A 17,130-nucleotide genomic window follows, 5' to 3' on the forward strand; every position below is an offset into this window, starting at 1 on the left:
GGCATTTCCATGCACGAATGCGTGAAAGTTTCTCATATCATGGTAAGTCTTAAACGACCAATCCGTAACAAAGAGAAAGTGCTTTTTACGAAGTGACAATGTACCTACAGGAACTAGCTGCCTCAGCTTCTTCGGTAAATCTGCATTATCTTAAATCACGTTCAATGAAGCAGGCCTATGATAAAACCACTTTTAAATTGCGCGCCTTTTTATGCATATTTTGTCGACTGCAGCGCCACGCAACAACTAGCTTTCTTATCGGGCAAAATGACAGACCTGGTAACGTCGTGCCGTTTGTGGCGCCGCGAAAGGCGAAAGCGCTCGACATAAAGAAAAATTTGCCGGCACTGCCAAGGCGATCTGCCCATCTCATCTTCGGCTCCGCTGTTGTAAGCTGTCGACAAAGTCAGTTGGTGCGGTTTGTGTTTCGGTGTGTTCGCGATGTGCCTCTCCCGATAGCGCGCCCGTCCATGTGTGGTGGTCGTTTTGTAACTTAGCGTAGAAAAGCATCGGAAGCATCGTCGTCGCAATGCGTGTGTGCCGCTGTGAATGACCGTGGTGGAAAGAACTGTTGTTTTGTGACAACGTGCTGTGCGCCGAACATGCCCTCGGGAGACAGTGACTTGAGCGCTCACGATGTCGTCTAAAAGGTCCGTATTGTTTGCGCTTTCTTTTTTCAGTCCCTGGCCTCTTCGTCTAGCTCGATACCGAAAATAGCCTAGCAAGGCAGTGCTTTATTCGGATTCGTTTCGCCTTATACCCTCCGGTCGGAACTGCCTTCCCAGCACGGTGGTAGACCTTTTTGCATCCGGAAGCAAAGCTTTTCTCTTTCGAGCTATCCGCATTTTGCTGCGTCCTGCGGTGACCAGGCGCTTGGTCCGAACGTACAAGTTCTCCGTAAATGGGCCGCTAGCCAGCCGCCTTTTATTTCCTGCGGGCGACATTCCAACAAGTCACGTTCTGTAAACCGTTTACCCTCCTACGGATATCGCGAGAACACCTCCGGATTTATTTCCGGCCTGAAGGATTACGCCTCCTTCGTGAAATCTCTCTCGTGCGCTTGGCATCGCTTGAACAGGTGTGAGTGTTTGATTACTTCACGGGCGACGGAGCATCGCTTTACTGAAACGTTGCGGTAGGCTTTCGTGTACACTGTGCCTGTAAACTTGTCCTGTGAGCAGCGGTAGATCTAATCATTGTGAAGGTGGATTCGTGCTTATTTTTTTTTTCCATCAACTTACGATTAACCCTGCGCTATCACACGTTCTGTCAAATCATTGAGCCGATTCTGGTTACATTCTGTTATTGGATGAGCATTGAAATATTGCAGCATTGCCACTTCGTTCTGCTTTCATGGTGTTGTGACAAAAAGTTGATTCAGCATTGTTCAACTCGAACGTGTTACTAGATTTTGGCACAGTTAAGCACATTGATGACATGTATGTTAGCCATGTTACTGCTAGTCATATCTAGTATACAAGTATTTGTTTGTGAAAGCATTATTCTAGCACCACTTACTACACCTCTAGCATTTCAGCTGCATCAATCAAATTTGAACTTTCGTGTCCCGGTGATCAGAGAGTGTGTTCGAAGCTACGTGCTGGTTAAGATGCTCTCTTCTCTAACCATGACCTCTCTCGTTTCATGCATGCCTCCAGCGAACTAAAGAAACTAAGCGAAGAAAGCCTTACCCGGCAACCAGAGGAGGTCTTTGACATCATCTGTAAGCTTGGCGAGGGCAGCTATGGCAGCGTCTACAAGGCGTTGCACAAGGAGTCGGGACAGGTAACGTGCTTCCATCGAAGTCATTTGTTTGCCGAAGTTATCCTTTGAAGGACAGGGAGTTGAGCTAGTTGGCATGAGTTCGGGACAAAAGTAGGTAAGCATGCACACACAGGCACTAGAAAAACACTTGTCCTGATCTCTAGTGTTTGTATCTTCGGTGTTTGCCTTACTTTGTCATGGTTATCCACTCCCTTATAACAAAGGTGGCGGTTGGGAAGAATACACCTAACACAAAAGGCGAGTTATTGATAATACAAGGTCAGTAATATAACACTAACCTGGGTTAGTAGGTGATGTTTAGTGTTTACATGGCCAGACAATTTCTTGCTATTCCACATTTCTTCACATCGCAGTTTACGGTATTTATTTGCAATTACTCGCTGTGCCAGCATGTCACAAGTGCATAGGGGGAAGGCGCACATTATAGCCAACCGGAAACAAGACAAGCATAAAACAAAAAATATTAAGCAAATAGATGAAAAGTTATTCAACAGCAAAGTTGTACTCGGAAGGCTATCGGAGTATTGGGCCCCCAGTCTCTTATTCAATAACTGTTCTCAACAGATTGCAACATGTAGAAGTATTGTCGGTAAACTATCATTTAAACACATTGGTGTGCTACTGTGTCCGTGCACCTTTCAGGCCCTACTGCTGCAATACGATACATAATGTAGAGGTCTCTTTCTATTCTAATTTTTTGAAAATGCATCTTGTACTGAGTGAGAAGCTTCTTTCTGAGTCTCTAGTTTCAACAAGAGGCCCAGCCAACTGTAGTTTCTGTTGATGAAACACTGCAACAAAACAAAGGTATTGTAGTGACAAAAATACGGGCTTGCTAGAGACGACGAAGAAGACGTTTGTTGTGGCAGAGGCTCGTGCTGCTGCAGCTGCTGCTGAAATCGCTGGCTGCTGTCTCACTTCTGTTCGGCCCATTAGAACGGTTGCATCACCCCAGCGTGGCGTCTAACAGTATTCTTACATTTGGTGGAGGTGCTGGTTGTCTCAAACTGGAACTCCGTTCCCGGACTCTACCTCAACCCCCCGCTTCGCCAATGCCTGACGACATGACCCAGCCACCTGCAATCATAATTCCATCCGTCACCTGTTCCAGAATGCCACGACAGCGAAATCCAGTAATTTTCAACGCGAACGACGACCAATGTGAGAATACTGTTACACGCCACGCCGGGGTGATGCAACCGTTTAATGGGCCTAACAGCAGTGAGACAGCAGCCAGCGGTTTCAGCAGCATTTGCAGCAGCACGAGCCTCTGCCACAACAAACGTCTTCTTCGTCGTCTCTAGCAAGCCCGTATTTTTGTCACTACAGTATGAATATTGGTGATTCCTATCGAATCACTATAGTTTTAAGGTTCGAGCCTGTCAAACCCCAAGTACGCAGAAAGATTCGCAATACTACACGGCAGTCTTGTCATGTGGGTTTGTGTAAGCTCGCATCTTTTCCTCCTGAAACCTGCACGCTGTAATCGTACACTAACTGGCCCTGTTATCCTTCTGGTGAATAATTTACTTGTTAAAAGTGTGATTGAAATACCAAGGATGAAGTGGCTAGATGTGTCCAACCTGTACAGTGGTTCCTGGTGTAGATAATGACCTAAATCAATGTTATTTAGGTGCTTGCCATCAAGCAAGTGCCCGTGGACACAGATCTACAAGAAATCATCAAAGAAATCTCCATTATGCAACAGTGTGACAGTCCCTATGTGGTCAAGTATTACGGCTCGTACTTTAAAGGGTCTGACTTATGGGTACGTGTCTTTTATTTTTCATTTTATACTTTCTTCTCATCTCATCGCCTTATGCCATGTTGCTATCATTATCCTGTTTTACTTGCTGTTTGTCATCATTAGACTTTCATTCACTATGTACGCTTTGTATGATGCTATGAACCATGTTAGATGTATGATTTTAAGATGTCAGATAGCACTGTGGTAAAGAGTGATGATTCATAATTTTTGCAAGGAATGTTATTGCATGATAATGAATATATGCTAAAGATGATTTATGAGGATGGATAGTAGATAGGAGTACGAGTGCATTGTTGACATCTTATTAGCACCTTTTGTTCATAGTGCTCTTTATCGTGAATTAACAACTAAACCAGTTGTCAATGAACCTTAGCACATTATATAATATAGTTTATTATTATGTCATTAACTAAAAACAAATGTATCACTGACAGCTCCTGTTGATAGCAAGGTTTTACTGATGTCTTCAAATGCAGACCCATTGGTCTAACAAGTAATTTAATCTTTGTGCAAGAATACTGCATCATTTACTTGAGCAAATAAACAATGAATATTGTGGCCACATAGTGACATCAGTTTAGAGTAAATCGTATAGGCAAAAAATTAACAAGCAATAGCTTTTGTTTCCTTGTGCACAGATGCAAATTGATGTCACACTAGTAAATTCTGCAGCAACCTGCAGTGCAATTTGTTTTGAAAAGGAAAAGTAACATCTGTTTAATTTTAAAATGTTGCCACAATGGTGTTCACTATACAAGTTCAGAAAAGCCTTTGTAGTAGTAGAATTTGCTCAAACGGTGGAAATTCAAAGCCAGCATTGCTACTTTTTCATAGAAGTGAGTAGTTATGCTGGTCCGGGTATGATTTTTTATTCTCAAAATTTTTGATCCTTATGTTTTTCTTCTCTAGCTTTCATGATGCTTTCTAGTGATGTTGTTTTCTCACAGAAATGCATAATAAAATATATATATTTACATTATTTGACCGCTTATTCACTATCTCATGTAGGGAGAGATCCTCTCTGTAGAACTAATGGTTTTCTTTGAATCTTGACAGATTGTTATGGAATACTGTGGTGGGGGATCGGTATCGGACATCATGAGGTTACGAAAGAAGACGGTAAGCATATTTCCAGTCTTTGCTGTGATAATGCCATTTCACGCCAAATAGGGTATTTATACCACTTCCAGTGTATTTAATCCAGTTACTAGCACAGACATCATGTCATAATTGATGCGCTTGAAAGTTGCGACTAAGCATGCTCAAGTACAAGGGGTAGTCAAATGTCCCCATGTTGTGATGCCATAGGATTACATGGTGTAGGGGCCTGGATTGCATAACTTTAACACTCCTGCACATTTGGGAGTGTCTAGGCAGGCAATCATCCTCAGCCGGGATCGAATCCCAGCTGTGGCGGTTGCATTTTCGATGGCCGCGAAAATGCTGTAAGTCCATGTGCTCAGGTTTGGGTGTACGTTAAAGAACCCCGTGTGGTCTAAATTTCCGAAGTCCTCCACAACGGCGTCTCTAATAATCGTATGGTGGTTTTGGGACGTTAAATCCCACATATCAAATTCAGCATCTATTTGATTCTGCAAACACTTTTTGTATGATTCGTTTGCTTCCAATGAAGAAAGTAATGCAGGTTCTTTTTTCAAATGTGATGATTAATAAATGTGTCTATTTCTTATTAGTGATTCACTTTCTTTTAGCCAAAAAATTTAAGTAAAATATGATGTATCTAAACATAGGGTGAGCTGTTTTTCAATGTGCATACTTTAGCCCTTGCCAAAAGCAACGTTTCGGCATCTGAAATGTCAGTGTTTGTTTAAAACTGGGGTCTTAAATTTGAGCTAGGGGATCGTAGTCACAAACTTTTGTATACTATCCCACAAGCAGCAGGACAGTGAAGAAATTTGTTGGGGATGGGGTCGAACAAGGCTTTAGCTAATGTTGCCGTTTTTAGAGGTGGCCTTTCGTACTTTTCTATATGTGTCATTTCTAAAAGAGATTTGACATTGAGTTTCAAGAGCTATAGCTGTATTTATTTCCAGATTGACTAAAACTTAGGTGCTGATTCTGAAATATAAAGCTTTTGTTCCATGGTTATATTGATGTCTGCATCGAGTGCCTCGCGAAAAAAAATAATACTTGAAACCATTCACTTCTTTGTAGCTCATGAGCGTACTTATTAATAAATATAAATATATGGGACAAATTCACTTAGGAAAGTTTCATAGGTGACCCCTGGTTTAGAAGATAAACACAAAGGTCAGTGCGTGGTCATTTTTCATCTCATTCCGCACGGTATGTGTCTCATTTCTGCTGTTGGACGTGACATCGACACTTTGCGCTGCTGCAAGCACCAGTTACTTCATCATGAGTCCAGGGACATTCATTCATACGGGATGTGTTTCTGTGCAGCTCACCGAGGATGAAATAGCGACCATCCTGTCTGACACACTGCGTGGTTTAGAGTACTTGCACCAGCGGAGGAAGATTCACCGAGACATCAAGGCAGGCAATATTTTGCTCAACACGGAAGGACATGCCAAGCTGGCGGACTTTGGCGTTGCTGGCCAGCTCACCGTAAGTACTTGGGTGAACTTTGTATGGTGCAGCTGCTTTTGGTTTAGCTAACTAATCACAAGTTTATGACTTATACATGTAGTGCGCAATATAGATGTAAGCAGGCACTGTTACATCTTATTACCGCACAGTACAGCTACATTAACTGCAGTTGCTAGTGAATGGCTATTGTTGTTCTAGGAAGCGCATACAGTTTGTATCAAGGTTAATTGGATGTTATAAGCATAAATTTGCATTCATAAATGAAAGTTATTCAACTTGGAACACTCATGCACGAAAAACTTTATTCGTGTAACTTGCCTCACTGTCCAATTAGCTGCCAACCAATGAGTAATGTTTTTTGGGCATGTACAGGAAGCTGTCGTTTAGAGTAATGTTGATTGTATTATTAAGCTGTGCGCTTTCTCTAAAGCACATAGCTACCGAAGTTTGTGTAGAACACGGTTTCTTGTTAGACATTGGGTGACTTGATGGCATCGATACAGAGCACAGGAGAGAGCTGGCAACACAGTATGAAAAATGAAAGAAAGCCATAATAAGGAAGTGGAACACAGCCTGCCAAATGTCATTTGTATTTTTCATGGGAATATGCAATTACATGTAAATGATACGTGGAACCAGTGCACTAGAGTATCTTTGTTTGCTGAGTTACAAGATGGTCACTCATACAATAACATTGGATACGAGCAAATTCTCTCGCCCTAATTTGTGCAGGACACCATGGCCAAGCGCAACACTGTGATTGGCACGCCATTCTGGATGGCACCAGAAGTTATCCAGGAGATTGGCTACGACTGCGTGGCTGACATCTGGAGCCTGGGAATCACGGCTTTAGAGATGGCTGAGGGAAAGCCTCCCTATGGAGACATTCACCCCATGAGGGCAAGTTACGATGGAGGCTGCATAGAATTTCGCGGTTTATAACGTTCTGGCGATGCTGTGGGCCAGGTTTGAGGCTTAAGTATCTTTAATTATCGATGTCTGTGCTGAGATAAAGGTGCTACTGTGGACATACGTTTAATTCCAATGGCAGAGTCGGAGCAGCCGGTGGACTCTGTGAGCAAGCACTCAACTTTGGCTTAGAGCAATAGTTCCGAATCTGCGATTGGAACACAATTCGCGCTGTCGGAGCAGGCATCTGGAGCAAGGTGGAAGTGGGAGTCCTCAAGTTGCTTAGCATACCTCTCATGTAGTTATTGCATTCCACTGTCGAATTCTGTTGAATTACCGCTCGTACGGTAGTGTCAGTGTCGCTGTCACTAGCCGATAAACTGCTCGTGCAGGAACTCGGGTTTCCTTACTCGGAGCTTTCGCAAAACACACGATCGCTGCGGTGCCCACCAGCGGGTGAACGTGTTAAAGGGAGCGCGTCCCGCTGAGTTCCGGTCCACTCCGCCGATTTTAGCACAGCAACTTTTCCTGCCCGTCAGAGTCGCTCCTACTCTGAATCCACTCCGACTTTTTCATTGGAACACTTGACTCATGCCCTCACTATGCCTTTGAAACACACTTGCTCCAAAAGGAGCAGAAAAAATTGCTCCGACTCCACCATTGGAATTCAACAATAGGTTAATGTGTTGCCAGGTGCTACTGTTCTGTTGTGAAGTGGCACATCACTGTCACTTCATAATGTGTCACTTCACAAATGGCAGTACCTGGTTATTTATATAGTTTTAATCAATATTTTGCATTTTTTTGCGACTTGTGTTCAGATGTTGTCCAGCGAAGATAACGGATGCATCGCTTGTGCGTCTACATGAAATAAAAGCTTCTCGTCAGCAGCCCTTTAGGTGCTAATCATTGAGATAACAAAATTTACTTTGATTCTGGAAGCCAGAGTGTAAGTGGTGTTGACATTCGGATTAGCAGTTCATTGGACGAGGAAGACTGCTCAGAGGACACCGACATTAACATGCCTCATTGTAGGCAGTTTAACTTTAGCAGTATCCCCATTAAGCTTAGTATGTTATTGTTTCTTGGTGTCCCTGTTAAGACATTCTATATAACATAAGCTACATTTGCCAGTTTCTCGACAATGACATTGCTTCCCCAATCGTGAAAGACCTCGGAACAACAAGCGATGCTATGGAACCAAAAGCCAATAGGCCATAGAACAATAAACTGTGTAATACTAATTTGGCATAATATACATTTAAATTTCTTTTAATCAATCAACCCACACTTTTTAGAAACAAAATATTCAATATCCAATAAAAATAAAAGTTCTTCAGACAGAAAAACTCTCATTGAAATAAAATGGTTGAGGGGTGGGAGAACAGGAAATTGGCAAAATTATCTGGAGCCGCTCCACAACAGTGTCTTGCATAGCTTGAGTTGTCTTGGAACTTAAGCTTTACAGAACCAGACCAACTTGATGACACCCCATGTTGCAGGCTATCTTCATGATTCCCACCAAGCCTCCCCCATCGTTTCGGGATCCAGACCGGTGGTCACCGGAATTCATCGATTTCGTCTCTCGGTGCTTGGTCAAAAACCCGGAGGAAAGGGCTACAGCATCGGATCTCCTTCAGGTAGCTTCCATTCAGATGTACCAAAGCGTTCAGATGCACTCTGCTGTGCATGATGCCTGACAGGTCTGACAAAGTATTTTGTCATTTGTGCCATTCTAGAGTTTGTTTGCAAAAGTAAAAAAAAAAATTGAAGTTCATGCAAAGTAAAAGCCCTTTATTTCAAACTCAAATGGGATTATAAAGTTCTAATCAATCAGAAGTCAAATCGGTGAGCGGGTGCTAAAGTGTACAAACATTGCACCACACTGCGCGGCAGACCTCGAAAAAGCCATGTGTGCACTTGAGAACTAGGCGACATTAGACGTTTGTGGCAGACGATTTTCTTTTTATTACATTCGTGGAGCTTTTAACAGCAAACAGAAACAATGCATCAATGATCCGCCAGAAAGAAACACCATCTTGCATTCATGTGAACAGTGCACCTTAAAATGTCGAAATATATGACAATTCATGCTCCGAAACACGTTCATGCACATGGTAGAATTAACACAGCTTATTTTGAAAGGCACCGGGGTTTTCTGTGCGTGTCCTATGAATCCGCGCAAGGTTAATTCAATGACAATTGGCAATTTTAGTTTGCTTGCGTTTCTTTCGCCGTGACACCACGACTGTCGTTCGTGGCTTTCTTAAGAGCACCAGCACAGCATTCGAAATCTCATATGCTGAGAGATGTTGCTGTTTTGTTGTTTTTCATCTCTTGCAAATTTAGTTTCGTTGAGTTTTGCGACGTATTGTTATCACTCTGGACTGACATCTGCGTGGGGTGACGAAAACCGGGGGCTCCCAGTTCGAATTGTCATGGAAACCAACCTGTGCGAATTATTGAGAGTTTTCCTTCATATAATTACACAGGGCTGTGTCGGGGCCAGGGCGTCATTTTCAATTAATTGGAAGTTTGAATTAGCGAGCTTTTACTGTACTGATCAAAAGTTATGTTTGAAAACCTTTCGTAAGCCATCAAGTGGAACGAACTCCAGGCATAAGCTCCTAGAGATGAATTTCTAGTTGCTACTTGAGACATGAAGCATGTGCTATAAATATTGCTGTCAGTGTGTGAATTGGCATTCCAGAGTCTCTTGTACTTAAATTTAGGCGTACATTAAAACACCACAGGTGGTCGAAATATCTGGAGCCCTCGACTACACTGTCTTTCATAATAATATTTTGGCTCTGGTACCTAGGACCCTCAACAACTTTTTTTAGAAAGTAAATGAGCACATATTGTGTAATTAGAGAAATTGTCATTAACATTAATTTTGCTGCTAATGTACAGCAGGTATGCCTCACTAGTACGCAGCTTAGCTGCTAATAATGACCAAGACCTAGATATGGCAGTGGTTTTTTTTTTTTTATGCTCCTTGTAAGAGTAGAGAAATTGCATTTGACTCTGAACGTTGTAAGGGGATGTTTATTATTTCTTTGCAATGGTTCAACAGCACATCTTCATCAGCAACGCGAAACCCGTGGCAATCCTGCAGCAGATGATTGTTGAGGCCAGAGACATTCAAGAGGACGAGGCATTCCGCAAGGACAGGAGAGGCAGCACCGGTGATGCGGTCGGTGAACCCTGCTGTGTCTCTCTAACTTTCCTGCAAGGCAGGCGTGTCTACCTTATGGGGAGACGCGGGTTGTAGAAATGTTTCCTGTACTTCATGTCCGAACCTGAATAACTAGATAAAGAGACTTGTTTAGTTTTGATGCTGTCTTTCATATTCGCTATAATTCTTCTAATAGGTCAACTATTTAAGCAGAGAGACAAAGCTACCTTTTTGTTTCAAGAAGCAGTGGGGAAAAAAACGGTAAAGCTGAAAGGGAATATTATTGGGTAGCTGGATACTATAATAAGCAATAAGTGTGTAGTGCTGCATTTAGTTTTCAGATAAAATGTTTACTAGAATTTTACAGATTACCAAAATTAATCGTTTCGATTGTGGCTATCATAAAGGAAGAACTAAATCAAAATTTAAGAATAAGTTAGCCTTTTGATGTTCGCACCTTGTGATAAGCAGTTCGGGCCTTATGTTCAGAGAAATATATTATAGCTGTAGGTTTATTGGATCATGTTGTATAGCTCCAACGTGCTGAATAAGTGATCCACTGTCATTTGAGGTGCAGCTCGTACATGACGCGTAGATCTGCACTGCAGATGAAACACTAATGTTGTAAGAATTAAGCTTTACGTGTGACGGAGTAGCTGAAAATCTCAGTAACGTAATGCACTCAAACCTCGATATAACAAGCCCAGATATAACGAACCATCTGTTATAACGAAGTAAAGGAAGAACAGTGTTGTAACATACATAGTGCTAGGAATATACTTTCATAACGAATTAACAGGTGTAACAAACTTGCTTTGTGTAAAATGCGACTTTGTTATAATGAGGTTTGAGTGTAAACCATTTTTTCTTTTGATGATATTTTGTCCTTTACAACTCGTATCTTGAGCACGTGCTTGAAACTCTCATTAGCATTGTTGCATGATTTTGTCGCATGCTGGCTTGCCAATACTCACCAAGAAGTAGTCGTATAGCTAAGTTTACACGTTGTGTAATGATCACTTGGTATTGACTACAGAGCTTCAGTCACTTTGTGATACGTTCACTAAGTTTGATGACCTTGCCTTTTTTGGAGCCTTGTGTGATGTAAGCAAATACGGCGGCTGTTTTGGTAAAGTTCCTCACGAGACTTCAGCTACATTTCATGCCTCACACCTATCTTATCCAAAGGAATATACGTATATGTATCCCTCCATTTGCTGGAGATACACCACAGAGGTCTTTATTTGGGCTGGGCCATCTGCCACATCGAAACTGCTTTTCTAGTCAGAGCTTCCTGTAAGGAATTACTTTAATGTTAGACGTTCTTATGTGGGTCTGTTGTAGCACCGTCTGCTCTGCCATGGACGATTGGGCAGTAGCTAATTACCACGTTTTACTTGTTCACCACAGTTTCTTGATGACGACGAGGTAGATGCTGGCACTATGGTAAAGCTCGACGCTGATCCGGGAACATTGGTTCCCGACAGAGGAGCTGGCGGGGACGCCCCAACGAGCAGCGACCTAGAATCGGACCTCGGCACGCTGATCATCAACAGCGACGGCGAGGAAGACGACTCTACAATGAAACGTGAGGCGCAACGTGAAGTCTAGAGCGCACGCTCATTAGTGCAGGCTCGTATTCATTTGCATTTGAGGCGCAAAGGCTGTACCCGTACGTGGTGAGGCAGGGCTCCTGAAGCTGTATGCCCGACTATGTATGGGCCTACGATACCCAGATCGCAGCTGTCCCTGTTGGTTTAGGCATCTTTTTAACGGAGCTGTTCTTCGCTAGTTTCTAACAGATTGCTGTGCGTACACCGAGCGTGTAGGCCACAAACGTCTGTGGTTGCCGTCTCGCCACTGTCGGCTGCAGCGGCACACCTGTCGCAGCTGCTGCTGCCGGTCATCATACAGTGGTGTACTCATACTATAGAATAAGAGCCCTCTTCAAGCGTGTAAAGCCGGCATGAAGAATTACACAAATCGCGAGAATTCTGGCTTTTTGAAGATTTCATGCTTAACGTACATTTTGCCATGTGCTCTTCTAGGGACTGCTCATGGTCCTGACAAATGATAAACTTGATTCCAGTGCAGCCCGAAAACAGCATGCTAGGAACAGCACAGTTTAAACATGTCCACGGCAGTCTGCTTCAGAAATAAAGCTCTTTTCTTACGACCTTTTCAACAACTTCTAAAGAATATTTTGCACCTGTAAGCTCTGCTGGTCACCTGCCTTCACTGAATGGTGTCAATTTGTTCTTTAAGCCATTTCATTTTGAGCATGACATACCGTAAAAACCCGCATATAGCTCGGACCCGCATATAGTCCGGGGTGTAATTCGGGGATAGCAAACGTGAGAAAAAAAGTTTTCACCCGAATATAGTCCGAGGAAAATGGAAAAAATGCATTTATTGACATTTCATTCATCCTCGTCGTCGGACGCACTCTCTTCCGAAGCTCCCTTGTCGGAAATGTTCTCCCACAGCACATCATCCTCAGTGCCATCAAGCGCGTTGGAGATGGAGCACTTTTTGAAGGCGCGGCAAACGAGCGCCTCTGGAATGCAGGCCCAAGCCTCGACTATCCACGAGCAGAGCATCGCTGGCGAGGCCCGTTTCAGCCGTCCGGCAGGGGTCACTTCTGGTTCTCCGGACCTCATCCACTCCACGTACAGGCGCTTGACATGGTCCTTAAATGGCTTATTAAGGCACACATCAAGCGGCTGCAGCTGTGATGTCATCCCTCCCGGGATGACGACGAGCTCGGTGCGGGAGTCGCGCAGCAGTCGCTTTACGGAGTCGGCCAGGTGACACCGAAACGCGTCGAGCACAAGCATCGAAGGGAGCCCCAGCAGTGCTCCGGGCCGTCGACACCACACGGACTTTATCCAGTCAAGGACTAACGATTCGTCCATCCACCCCTTGTCCTGGCAGCGGACGACGACATTTTTCGGGAACTTCTCCCCCTTCGGCAGCGTCTTTCGTTTGAACACCACGTAGGGTGGCAGCTTGCGACCGTCAGCCGTGCAGGATAACATTACAGTCACCCGCGTTTTTTCGTTTCCAGTCGACCGCACGATAACTTGCCTGGAGCCTTTTTGATGCACCGTCAGCGCCGAGGGCATATCCAGGTAGACCGGCGTCTGATCCGCGTTGCCGATCTGGCCCAGCTGAAAGGGGACTGCCTTTCGCAACACAATTATGTACCTTTGAAAAGCCACGAGGTGCTCTTCGTAGCTCTCTGGTAGCTTCTGGGAGATCGACGTACGCCGACGTAGGGAGAACCCAGCGCGGCGCATGAAGCGAGACACCCAATGCTTGCTCGCTTTGAAATCCTCCGGCTGAATGCCTTTGTCTCGAGCGATCTCCCTTGCCTTCGCTTGTAGCAGCTCGATGTTGACAGCGAGATGTGCAGCTCGCTGCTCCCGCACAAAGTCTGTGAGTTCTCGTTCCACGTCAGGAAATGCTCCATTTTTTGGTCCGCGGAAACTTTTTCGCTGGCCGCTGCATGCAAAGAGGGCTTCCTTCTGCTTCCGCCAACCGCGAATGCTCCGCTCGTTGACTCCGAACTGCCGCTCCGCGGCACAGTTGCCGATGGTTTCGGCAGCAGCGATAACTTTTCTTTTAAAAGCAGCAGAGTACTGCCTGCGCGGTCCTGACATGGCGTAAAATCACAGGAGCAAAATCGAGGCCGTCATTATGGGCACCAAGTTGAAGCAAAGGCCACTGACCAACTGACCAGTTAAGACTAACGCCGCTAACACTACCTAGCGCAGAAGCGCGCAGACAGCTGATGATGATGATAGCACCGCGCTATGCCGAAACCGAAACTGAATTTGGGCCGAAAATTCTTGGGACCCGCATATAGTACGGGGCCGAAATTTCGCACCCTAAAATCTAGAAAAAAACCCCGGGCTATACGCGGGTTTTTACGGTAGCTTTAGCGGTTCAGTTTTGGAGATTATACTTTGAGCCTTTAGTTCTTGATGTGGTTCCAAACTGGATTTAACAGCTTTTATCTGCTTAAGAAAGAAAAATCGTAATGCAGAATGACACAAGGACAGACAGGTGCATGGGACCAGGCTGTTGCCTATGGTGTAACAATAACTCGACTGCTGACGGCCTGTTTTGTTGTGGCAGGGCACGACACATCAACTGGCGAGCGTAAGGAGAGCTACAGGCCGTACTTTCTGGACCACTTTGACAAGAAGGAGCGGGAACAGCAGGGAGGCAGTGGAGGCAACTCCAAGCAATCACCCCGACACGACGGCACTCCGCATCCAAACTATTTCCCTCAGGATCTCTCCAAAGCACTGGCAGCCACTGCACCACAGGTGAGCTATGTTCGGTTCAATGCAGCGCCCTAGGTGTGCGACATTGCTCTGTCACGTAGGCGTGGCGACAACGCCTCTCTGCATGTAAACATGGTGCAGTTCGTACAACTCCTAGTCAAGAATGTTTGATTATTTGAAAGTTTTAGTGCAAATTATGTAATTTTAATAAATATATTTGATTTTCAATGAAGCAGTGGCCAGTGCAAACTGTGTTCTCTTCCCCCACTATTCTCTCTCTCCTATTTTTTTCTTCTTTCTTTAAAGCACGGTTTACTATAGTGCAGATCTCCAAAGAGCTCGCTGTTGAAGGTGCTTGCTTCTAGGATGACAAAAACTGAAGCTCATCTGCACAAGCATTGCTCTACTCAAGGCTATATTTCTCTTTTAAGGATGCATTTTAAATGCGCGGATAGTGAGGCTAAATGTGCAGATTGCAGGACATAACTTGTACACTACCTTGTCATGTGTTCAAGCTGCGCACGTTATTTGGTGGTCCTTTTCATAATGCACGCCTCCCTTCACTGCAGGGCCTGACTCGGCCAGCAACAGCGAGTCACGCGAGCACCGCATACGCACACCAGGATGTGCCCGTCTCTCAAGAACACTTTGCACAGCAGCTTCAGCGGCAGCTGAACCAGATGAACTCGCCGTTGCCCGTCAGCGTGGCATCTCAAGCAGAGTTCCTGCTGCAGCAGCAACAACAGCAGCAGCAACAACAACAGAAGCTCTTTCAGGCACAACAGCAACACCAGCAGCAGCTGCAGCAACTTCAGCAGCTACAGCGCATGCAGCAGCAGCTGCAACAAGGACAGTTACAGCTGCGCAACCAGATTCAGCAACCTCAGCAGCAGCAATTGTCGGCAGCCCAGTCGCCCTCGCACATGGATCTGGTGCAGGTGCCCAGGTTTCAGCAGCGCGGATTCATGGAAGGCGACTTCGACTATGTGAGTGTTGTTTATTATCTCCAGCGTGCCCTTCCAGAGAACTGCCTGGCTGTCTATGTGGTCGGACATAGGCAGGCTAGCTTTTGTCAGGCAAAGCGAAGCCACCACAGTGGCTGAGTAGGCTGTAATGTGTTCCAGAGCGCAGCGTTGCGAGCTCGACTGCCAGCCGTGGAAGCTGCATTTGGGTGTGCTGAACCTAACATATCGTATTAAAACTAAAAGACAATCAAGCCAAGAAAGTATTGGGGATGTTTAACATGCCCTATGCTCTTGTTGCCTCCTAACATTCTCTATAATTTCCTTATCTTGATTGTCTGTTTACTCTCACTAGTGTTGTGTCTAACAAAGAAAAAAAGAAAAAAAATTACCCCTCGAACTTTCCCTCTTTCGTATCAAACATATGGCACATAAACCTGTAGAATAACAGAGAAACTTGAAAAGATGCTCACGACCACGCGCCAGTGGAACAAAAAATGATGGATGTAGATTTAGAAGATTAGAAAACAGCGGAGGGTATCGGAAAACAAACAAGGCTAGTCGATAGTTTAGTCAATATTTTAGTAGATATTTAATGAAAGAAAAAGGGAATTCGGGCAGGCCACATTATCAGGAGTGCAGCCCCTCCAGCGACGCACATTTTTTTTCGTCCACTCGAAAGTCCCGCTCGGGTCAAAAGTTGGACGAAGACTCCGCAGCTAAGACAACTATTTTTTAATAAGTGGCACTATAATGACACCACCTCCTTGGTGCCATTGGGCTACACCAGGCACAAACCACTTGAAGCGCGAATCAAAATCGCAAACGGCTCTTGCCATAGAAATAAAAATGGCGGCCTCACGTGTGTACTTAAGCCAGGTGTTGGCTTGGCTACTAATGGCTATAATACCGTCAAGGTGGTGCTAGTTGTGCACCACTTTTTTTTTTTAATGAAAAATGGCACGTTTTACAAACTTCTCGAATCTAAGCCGACCTTGGAGTTTGATGTGAATAAATTCGAAAGAAAAAACGATCGACTTAGATTCGAATAGAAACGGTAATTTTCCAACTACGAGTTCAAGTATAGTAATAATTTAGTATGATTGCGTGCTGGTCTAGCAAGCAGCTATATGCATGCTCTATGAGTAACTGTCAGTCACTTAGATATGTAGGAATAGCATGTTATTAAGTCTGCACTGTGTGTGGGTTTGACAGCTCAAGTATCTCAGCTACGAGGAACTCGGCCATCGCATGTCTAGCCTCGACTCCGAGATGGAACGGGAAATCGAAGACCTTCGCCGCCGCTACCACGCCAAGCGGCAGCCCATCTTAGACGCCATGGACGCGAAAAAGAAGCGACAGCAAAACTTTTAAAACTTGGAGACACTCTTAGAAGTGGACGTTTTGTGCTTGCCTTGGACACTGCCTTGGAATCGAAGACGAAGTGGTTCGAGCCTTGTCTTTTTTACAAAGTATCTCATCGTAGAGACGAGCGTGAAGTGGCAAGCGTGTTTCAATAATACTTTGTCCTCATTGTGAATTGACTTAGACCGGCACGTCGCGAGTACCCCGTACTCATTTTTTTTTTATCGCGGAAGTGCTCTCGGATTCTCACTCAGACATTTTGCTGTTTTGAGTGAAAGAAATTCAAAACTGACAATTTTT

The 17,130-nt window shown here is 44.5% G+C and overlaps 1 protein-coding gene across 1 annotated transcript; it reads left to right on the forward strand.

Annotated features, from left to right (window-relative positions):
- The first annotated feature begins 428 nt into the window (after nt 1-428).
- On the forward strand, nt 429-16,977 carry hpo (serine/threonine-protein kinase hippo). The gene is made up of 12 exons (XM_075867091.1): nt 429-650; nt 1,659-1,785; nt 3,419-3,553; nt 4,610-4,672; nt 5,978-6,142; nt 6,857-7,024; nt 8,536-8,673; nt 10,110-10,229; nt 11,622-11,799; nt 14,352-14,545; nt 15,073-15,489; nt 16,681-16,977. Exons 1-12 carry the CDS (start codon nt 637-639, stop codon nt 16,837-16,839), a joined length of 1,878 nt encoding a protein of 625 aa, XP_075723206.1. The 5' UTR covers nt 429-636; the 3' UTR covers nt 16,840-16,977.
- Nucleotides 16,978-17,130: the final 153 nt, after the last annotated feature.

Source organism: Rhipicephalus microplus, chromosome 6, assembly GCF_043290135.1.
Source record: "Rhipicephalus microplus isolate Deutch F79 chromosome 6, USDA_Rmic, whole genome shotgun sequence".
Classification (NCBI taxonomy): domain Eukaryota; kingdom Metazoa; phylum Arthropoda; class Arachnida; order Ixodida; family Ixodidae; genus Rhipicephalus; species Rhipicephalus microplus.

What these genes read in the sequence shown, in the direction of transcription:
- hpo (XM_075867091.1), top strand. An exon ending in AGACGACTCTACAATGAAAC is followed by an intron (nt 11,800 to 14,351) that starts GTGAGGCGCAAC and finishes TTGTTGTGGCAG; the next exon opens with GGCACGACACATCAACTGGC. An exon ending in TGGAAGGCGACTTCGACTAT is followed by an intron (nt 15,490 to 16,680) that starts GTGAGTGTTGTT and finishes TGGGTTTGACAG; the next exon opens with CTCAAGTATCTCAGCTACGA.